This window comes from Necator americanus, chromosome X, assembly GCF_031761385.1.
Source record: "Necator americanus strain Aroian chromosome X, whole genome shotgun sequence".
In the NCBI taxonomy this organism is placed as follows: domain Eukaryota; kingdom Metazoa; phylum Nematoda; class Chromadorea; order Rhabditida; family Ancylostomatidae; genus Necator; species Necator americanus.
The window spans coordinates 31,717,871-31,727,542 of record NC_087376.1 but is presented as its reverse complement, the minus strand read 5'-3'; the positions used below and the strand labels follow the sequence as shown (position 1 = coordinate 31,727,542).

The window sequence follows — 9,672 nt, the reverse complement described above, 5'->3', positions numbered from 1 at the left end:
AGTTTCCAGAAAAGTAAGAGAATGTGTTAAAATTCTTAGGGAGTTAATGAGAAACGGTGAAGCAGTATCACGCATGAATTGAGTAAAAATAAATGAGCGAAAATCGTTTCTAAACTGTGACGTCAATTTTTTTTTAGAAAAAAAAACAAACAAGCGTAAAGTGAATCGTTGAAGAGGCCTTGTTGGAGGTTTCGAAAACTTAGAATATTGGTGAAGTGAGGAAGAGTCGAGATAAATTACCATACCGCTCACGTTTAGTGCACTACGCAAATATAGGCCCTCGTCTCCTTCAATCCTCCTCGACTTTTTCTATATCCCTCTTGGATATCAGTCCTGACATTGTCTCGAATGCTTCTCGACAGTTCCCAAAAGGAACAAGCCGAGCTCATCTAACTGACATTATAAAATATGTTCTGTCAGTATGTAACAGAGAGATGATTAATAAACAACGGTAGTAATCAAATAATGAAATGCACATAGTGACATCAGCTGAGATTTTTTTTCCCGAATTTAATACATTTTTTTGTCATGATGGTGAGGTAAATAATTTCACTCGACATTTCCTAGTTACGTCTAGCAGTAGGTTAGATAAGAAGACAGATGAAGCCAACTTTCTTATTTTGATGAGTTTTCCTGGCACAGCAGAGCTGAGAGAATGACCAACGAGACGAACAAGTTCACGTTACTAAATTTTCCATTTATTTCTAACACAACATCCGTAAGATTGACTTCTGGGATTCCCCGCGGACTTCTTTTTTTCCCTGTGGTATTACCCCGAAAAGAATATGCCTGAAAATGAAAGAGCACAAATAAGAGCACTCTAGGCACTAGTTTCAAATCAGGATATCTCAAATCCATGTCATAAGCAACAAGTGAAGCTTCTCTTGGAGGAGAAGGAGGACGTTCTGTAATAATACGAATGTATGGTAGTGTTAGCGCAAGCATTAAGAAAAGTTCAGGATTTGACTCAAAGAAAGCAGCGTTTTATATGTGAATTCCTGTTATGAAATGAATTTCTGGGTTAAAGAATCCATAAATGTTGAAGATGGTATTATTCGTATTATTTCTAATTACTACATTCACATTTCTTTTGTTTTTTTTTGTGTTTTTTTTTCAGTTATTTTATTTGAATTTATTTTTCACTTATCGCACTCATATGGCCATGCTAATTTAGTGCTTTTTAAAACCTTTTAGTGAGCAGAAAGATGAGACCTTTTAGTGAGCAGAAATATACGGTTACATATTAAGCGATAAACTTGAGCTTAAACCTGAACCAGCAAGTTTTACGCTCTAGAATTAGCACATAAAAATAAAAGAGAAACAGTAGTAAATTTGATAAGCAGTACAAGTCTGAGGAAGAAAAGTGAAAGGAAAATGCCATCGTGTGAGCACAACAATTTAACAACATACATTACACAAGACACGTCACATTTCACAACATAAAAACATAAAATCATGCTGTACCTTATAAAATACAATAGTAATAAACATACAAAATAGTTTTTTTTTGTGTGTGGGTTAGAGATAGCAATATGTGTAGGCTAAGGACGAAGAGATTTGCATAGATTTGTGCGCCATGGACTGCAGAACACCATTTCAAGAAAAAAAGTGGATATCTCATGAATTATAAGGTCCGTCCTTTGTTGCTCGAATCTTCTGCAACAACGATGCCCTCATCATATTTCTAAGAAAGCTCTCATGATGCATCGGCAGCGTGTGATTCAATTTCTTTTTCGGCTGTCGAGAACATCGATGCAGCTCGGAATTCGGCACAAATCGTTGCAATTTTGTCCACGAAAAGCATTTCGGCTTTGTTTTATATGTTGATGGATCTTGAAATCGTCCACGACTATTAAAACCTAAACGATAAAATGTTTCACAAAATTTATTGTCATCTAAAGCTAGTGGATTCGTGAAAATTTCGCACCAAGAAATTGCCCAGGCTCCCATGCGGATTCGATTTCTGTGTATCCATGGTCATTTATCCGTTCGATGAAAAAACATCTCAGGCTGTCCCCCTCAATCTGAACACGAAAAAAATTATTCACCGATCAGAATGGATGTGGAAAATACAAAAGTGCTGCGTAATTTTTCCTACAATGATTCTACTCAAGCGCAAGGTAATTTTAAAAAGATTGTCACTGTTTAAGTAGGAAATATTCTGAGAACTCGTGATTTGTGGACTCCCAGACCACTAAAGTTGTGGGAATCCACAAAGCAATAAACCTAAACAGTAAATATTTGCAAATTAAATGAATGCTTGTATACCATGCATTTCTTCTTACGGTAGTTATTTTGAAAAAAAAATTCTTTTGCAGTAACATATTGGTTATAGTTTTTCTACAATATTTCACTTTGAACTATGTTTTTTTTAAACCTCATTTTGACGCTTTTGAAGACTAGCGATGACAATTTCGTAGGAAAGGAAAAATGTTAGAATCGCTGTAATGATGAAAGGAATTTCCGCAGCAATAGGTGACTTTTCGACTTAAAAAAAAAGTGCAAAAACGTGTCCCATGTGTCAATCAAGTGTGCAGACGTTGAAATAAGACTCGGGTGGAAAAATGCATGAGAAATGTAGGGATGAACTCTAAATGTCAAAATATTACAAATGGATATTCATAAATAAACTTTCTGAACATTGTCAAGAAATGTGGAAAAGAACAAAAAAATCTGATGATAGTAGGGGAATAATGCTGGAAATCCTCAAAAAGATTCATGTGTAGACTATTTCTCTATTACATCCATGTCTGTGATTAATAAAATTTCCAAAAAAAAATGAGGTTCGCTTATGATTTCAGGTGAGTTTCTTTCAGGAAAGTAATCAGACCTTCTATTGTCTCAATCGAACTACTCATTTTTTCAGAATCTCAGGATTCGTTTAAGTTTTACATGTTCAACAGGAACATTGTAACAATCTGACCACGATGTTGCTATTCTGAGGACGAAAATTATCTGAAAAAAAAAAAAACTATTCGAAATGTGGTATGCTTTTGGGATCAGGTACACATGTCACTATGTCGCTTATTCTCAGGACATTGTTCCCGTCGTCAGGAATTCCTTGTACACTGCGCCACAACGACTGCTCTCGTTGTTTGTTGCAGACACATTGTGCGGGATGCCGGCAAATTGCCATCCGAAAAACGAGTGTTTCGCGCGACGAACGCGTGTATGCGTCGTGTCCTTCTCTATGAGTTTCTTCAGTACTACTCATACGATTTAATGTGTTGTTTTTGTACGTCTATAATAAGCACATCTACGCTAATATTTCGTCCCGTTATATACGCGTAATCAACGGGTTGCATATATGTCGAGGTCTTTCTTCGAGGATTATCCGTCGACAGTCGCCGACCGTAGCCGTCTCTGACGCCCTAAGGATTATAGAGCATATCGTCGATCCGATGCTGATACGGTACGATGATAAATTCTAACGCTCGCTGTGGATTTATTGAGGAGAAAAATCTGGCTGTACTCACGCGTACAGTCACTCGTCTCCGTCGATTGAAACATACATATTTCCTAGATTGTGCGTGTTGTAATTGAAACATGCCCAGGCGATTGACTTTCACATTGAAGTCTGCTGAAAACATAGAAAAAAATTTAATGACAGTATTAAAATAAAATCAAAAATCATCCAAAATCTTCCTTAAATTTATGTGGAAACTTTGATAAACTACAATTGCCTATCAACTATTCTGAGATATTGAATAGGAACCGGATAGAATAACGTATAAATAAGTGGATTTTACTAAGTGTTGCTGTTTTTATCAAAAAAAAAAAAACTTCAAAAGACCAAAACAGGATTTTTCTTGGTTTTTAAAAGTCTCGACATTGAGCACTACGGTCACTATCTTTGCATTAAAAAATGGTTCGGTAGACACTAACTGAATTAATTACTAAAATACACAGTAATCACTTCAGAAAGAAATTAAAAATGATTAGAAGTAAATGGAAAAGTTTTACACGTATCAATATTTTAGCTATCAAATTTTTCGGTAATAATACAAATACCAAAATATACGATCAATAAGGTACATTAATAAAATTGTGGAAATTTATCTAAGTAGGAAGTTTCAAACTTCCTTTTGCTTCTCTCTCAGAAGATACGAACGTAGTACTAAAGAAAATCAGATAAATCTACAGGTTTTCTCAAATTTTATCGATAACATACTATGAGGGATAAAAATTTATTTGCGTTTTTAATAAACTCGAAATATCAATAACTATGAAATCGATTATTATAACTTTGTCCAAGAGTTATTGAGGGAGAGCCTGATCCGTATGAGGTCTCTAGTCCATTATCCTTCTAATTCTTACAAAAGCTGATATGAGAGATTTATAACATGTATCTATCATTTTGTTCATCCTACGCTTTTCTTTTGAAAGAAAAGTGAGTCCGTTAAGAAAAAAAAACAATTATTGTTAAATTAAATTAAAACAACAACAAAAAAACAACAAATTTATTTCAATCCCTCGGATACACTGGAGCATAGTAGAACGAGGTAATTTTTTTTTTGGCATTTTCGCACCTATCCTCCGTAAATATATCCCTCATGTGCGCATTTGCATTTATCAACACCTAGTCCCTGAAAATCCCGCATTCCCACGCTATGTTTATCCGAATGTCCAGTACATTTGCACACCACTATTTGGTCAATGCAAGAAGTGAAGTTGGCCAGAGGTTTGAGGTCGTCGGGTAGAACGTTGCACTTAATGCTAACGCTCACTCCTTGTCACGAAAAAACTAAGAATCTCTAGTATTGGAGGAAAATAGTAATTTAGTAAACAAAATAGAAAATAAAAGTACAACGTGTCAGAAATTGGTTATTTTTCAATTATGTAATATGTAAACGTAACGATCATTGCGAAATATCGTAGGAGTTGTTTCCAGAAAAAAGTTATTCTGAGGATCTACAACACGGCTCATAAATCCCTGTAATTACACCCTAACACTCCTAAATAGATGTTCTTGTGATCCTGATCTTTTTCTGATGGAATCATCGCGAAACGGTCAGCTAAACTTTTTCATTTTCAATGAGTTCTTGGTAACCCGTAAAGGACCAGTTCGGTCGCAATTGATAGTTATTACTACAGCAAAAACGAGAACGGACAGTAATTGAAAATGGTAATATGCGTAAGTTCGAGTGGCATAATGGAGGAAGCAGAGATGAACAACTAAAGTGAAAAAAAGAGTCTACAACAGTTATAGTTTAATGGGAATTTGAAGAATTACGTTTATAAGACCACCAACCCCTGGAAGGAAACATGTTTTCAAACCTTCCTAGAAAAAGTTATTGCAATAAAGAAGTTATAAGGAGAACGGAGAATGAGAAGTCAAGGGTTAAGGGAACTTGACGATTTATTTCATTACTTAAACTTCAGATAAGAGAAAAAATCACATTGAAGTTCTTGTTAAGCAAAAAAGCTAAGCTCCAGAAACAAACTGTATTAAAAATTTACACCTTCTAAAAAGTATAGATATTGATTGTCTATAGATCACGAGCAAGTCACCGCCAATCTAGTTTTATTATAAATATTTGAAGCACGCGATTCAGATCATAACTAATCCACATTTGAAAAATAGTTTTCAAATTAGAGACGAAAAAAATATTCTTTAGAGAAGTAAGCAAAACAAACGAACAATTAATTGTTTTTTATCATGTTTGTTTGTTTATCATCATATTATTCTCACCATTATTTATTTTCGTTTATTGATAGTAGTAGTAGTGGTGATAGTACACTTATCATGTTGATAATATCCATGACGATTATGGTACATTTAAGTCAAAACATTCGGAGATACCAATCAATATATGTATTTTTGGTAACTCCTCATTTTTGCTTATCCACGGATCTTCGGGAAAGGTTAAAGCAAAACATCGGCAATAGAAATTCGCGATACATATGAATTGGCCTTATACGAAAAACATCCTTTATGGAGCGTTAACGATATTTCGGATTTTTGTAAGCTACCGTAATAACTTATCGACATGTTTTAAATATCCAGAATAAAATCCGTGGTGATTTTGAACTTACTGAGGCATAATCGTGATGATACTCCACGAGTATTAATATGTCCTAGATATGTTTGAAGCATAGCTTTGCTACATTGATTAAATAACTGCCATCGAGTCTCCCCAGTGCTCATAGTTCGGGAATTCGTATTAACGACAAACCATAAAAGCACGCTGCTGAAATTGTTTGTGGATTAAAAATTCGGGAAATAGCACCAAGTTCAGAAAACTGTTGATAACATATGACCACATATCATCGAGTATATGAAAAAGAAAAAAATATGAAAGAATAGAAAATTGAACGTCATACCATAAAATTTTCAACTTTGAGGTAGACTCGAAGCGGATTTTCATGCTCTCACATCATCCTGAATACTACGCAACGTAATTGAAACTGTGAAATGGTGGTGAGTGGGGAACGGTTTCGACGATATGAGCACAAAGTTAGAACTATGACGTCTTTAATAAGTGAACGTTAAACAAATGATGTCATTCTTGAGATGAGATCATGAATGATTCTGATAACATCATTTCTATATGTATTATACTAGTCAGTATGGGGAGTTTGTATTGAATATCGCTAGGCGGAGGTCTTGTTCAGCGCTCGGGACGAACTTATGGGGTGTAGTTTCGTCCATGTACGCTGCACAGAACAATAGACAGTGAACGAATGACAATGAAAACTATAGTTAGCGGGAAATGTTCTAAAACACTTGCGCTTAGAGAAAATGACTTTTTCGATTAGTGAAAACTAATGAAAAGGAAACAAGAAGGGGAAAAAATCCTAAAATATCACCACTACACACCCTTCAAAATGATATCAGACAGTTCTTCATTGATTAACACTCAAACTTTGTAAATAAAACCAGTTTTGAGACTCTAGAGGTAATGAAACGATGGTGAGCTTGATGAAATTCACAGACTATTCAAAACTTTCACTTGTTTGAGCACTAGTTCTCACGCCCTTTTTGATGATTCTATCCAGAAAAACCTGCTATGTGCTCGGATAGTCATCAGTTGCTCTCTGAAGAAAAAAATGCACTTTTTGCGTAATGTTTTATCGTTGGTGCTCCATCGTTGAGGTTTGCTTTTCTGGCGAGTGAGAAAAAGGCAAGAGTGAAGGGAGTAAGTAGATCCTTGCCTTCAGAAACGCTCCTAGCTTAGCATGTTCAATTCCGTAGGAAGTTAAAGAAGTTTCAGGATGCTCTTGGGAAAGAGAAATATACTGGTTTTCTTTAGAAAGAAGAGCTGTAGCATTAGAAAATTATGTTGCGCTTAAGAAAAAAAATTTTCTGCAACTTTTTAGATTCTTGGGTGCTACTCAATCGTAAGAAAACGAGGAATCTATTTGTATTTGCAGAAACAGTGCAAGATAAGTGCTAACGTAAGTCCATTGCAGCACTGAGTACCAAGGAATCACAGTGGGGTTGAGTCACTATGAGAACTTACAACTCGTTGCTTAGATTAATCACGATGCACGATTCTCTCCCTAGTTTATGACAAATGAGGCAATGGAGGAGTTCTACGACATGTCGTGTCGCTAATAGATAACTAAACAAAAATACGAAACAAAAAAAAGGAAGCAAGATTCATTGCGAACTTCATCGCTGCGAAAGCGGCACTCAATAAAAACCACCGACACTAACATTGTGTGTACATCGAGAATCCACTTGATCCACAGCTATCATCATACGAAGGTGGAGAAGATTTTAAAATTAAAGAAGCTCGGCGAAAAAAAGGTGTGTGAGTAATGAAACATTACGGTACAAATAACTCAATGCCTATCACAAATCAGTGCGTTGCACTCGGAGTTGAGGTACCGCTCGTACAGAGAGGCATTAGCACGATTTATGCGAGCCACCTGAGCGTGGGAATGAGACCTCTCTTGGCACTATATCAAGGCGGCTGGCAACAGCCGTCGTAGATGTTCACGGGATTTCGTGTTGTGAGAGGAATAAATGTGTTGAAGGTCCAACTCTAATTGGACCATGATAAATGGTTTTTCGGCAATCTGAGGTTGGAGAACTCAGTTGCAACTGTATCCATTGAAGGAGGATGGGTAAATGTGCTTTCAAGTAAAGAAATATCACATTCACGTACGTTCGAAGAGGAAATTTGATGGAATAACCTGTTTAGTGAAATGATATTCGAATCATAGCTGTTTTCAGCGTTAATAGTGAATTGGTATTTGCATAAAAATTTCTGCAGAAACCTTACCTGAAACTTCAACAGATGGTATTCATAGTTTATTTCAGTTTATTCGAAATTTCAAGTTCTGTATCTCAAACTACACGCAATTCTGTATAAACTTGTTCTTCTGGTTCCTACAACCGACTAAGTCCGGAACTTCTTTTAATCATTTGATCCTTCACTTACAATTAATGTACTCGTCTTTTTTCTGACACTGCCATCAAAATTTGATTTTCTATTTTGAAGCTCTTTTGATGGAAGAAATAGAATATTTGTCATTGGATGAGGATGTAAATGATGTTGTAGTGTGCATACGGGTCAAATAATATTTTTCTTGCAAGCTGACAGGCGAAAATTGTTAGTAGATATAAGAAATGTAGAGAAAAGTGAAGGATGGAGAAACCTTGTATATTTAAAATATATTTTAAGACCAAACTAGTAATTTTCTTGTCCATATCAACACAGCCTCCCTGGATTTTGGCAGAGAAATAGTTACTGAAAAGTGAACTAAAGTCATTCCAAGTCTAATAATTCTTCTAATAATGGACTTCTATTCTATTCTCTTAAATCCAGATAGAAGTATATTTTTCAGTACCTATTGAGATGCCCTAAAAGCGGAAATCATTTGAAACGTTCGTTTTGGTGCTATCTTATTTGGTAGAAATGTTATGAAAAGAAATACTTTGAATACAGTAATAGTCAATTCAAAAGCATGTGAACAAACAAACCATGAATCAACACATTGCAATCATCTAAGGAACTTTTTCGATTGCGGAAAACCGAGCACAGAAATGATGTCGGGTGGATCTGTGGAATGTAACGGGGAGACTGCGGAAACTAGAAAGCATGTCATAATAAGAGACAGCGGTATTGCCACCGGGGACCGACGATACGGTAGATGTGAAGGATTCGACGATGATCGAATGACGATGATGTTGAGGCAATCAACTTATCAACACCAAATGAAATAAGCCAACATGATGGCAGTCATCGGATTGATCATTTCCCAATTTCCGGCCATCTTCACTCGCATTAACGTTTTACCGATTTCGATTTCATCGACGAGATAAAATGTTTAAAGTCTCAGTACAAGAAGTTTTTGCCTGTTGTCTTTTTCTGGATTCTAGATCCTTATTTTTCTAGATTAATGTTTGAGTAGAAAAAGAAGAAGTAATAATTTTTGTTGCTCAAAAAGAGTTTCTCAAATCTGGAACTTTATGCAAATAAGATGGTTTGTAAGTCTCCCAAACCAACAATAAAGTAATAAATTTTTGAATAGAAATCCTAGATAGTATTTACTGAATAGAAATCCTAGATAGTATTTACTTTTCCTCACTTTGTATCAAAGAGTAGAACTTTTCGAACGTTCTATCAGGTGTTTTAGATTTTGCTGTTATTTCTTGTTTTTTTTTAATTTGTTCTGCTTTTTTCCGTTGAAATAAATTGGCTAACATTTCTTTCACGTTGC

The 9,672-nt window shown here is 35.5% G+C and overlaps 1 protein-coding gene across 1 annotated transcript; it reads right to left on the bottom strand.

Annotated features, from left to right (window-relative positions):
- Window positions 1-1,617: 1,617 nt before the first annotated feature.
- On the bottom strand, window positions 1,618-6,368 carry RB195_026080 (uncharacterized protein; the record flags this gene model as incomplete). The annotated part of the gene is made up of 5 exons (XM_064214485.1): window positions 1,618-1,859; window positions 1,928-2,024; window positions 3,477-3,580; window positions 6,037-6,191; window positions 6,325-6,368. 5 exons carry the CDS (start codon window positions 6,366-6,368, stop codon window positions 1,618-1,620), a joined length of 642 nt encoding a protein of 213 aa, XP_064070366.1.
- Between the last annotated feature and the right edge of the window lie 3,304 nt (window positions 6,369-9,672).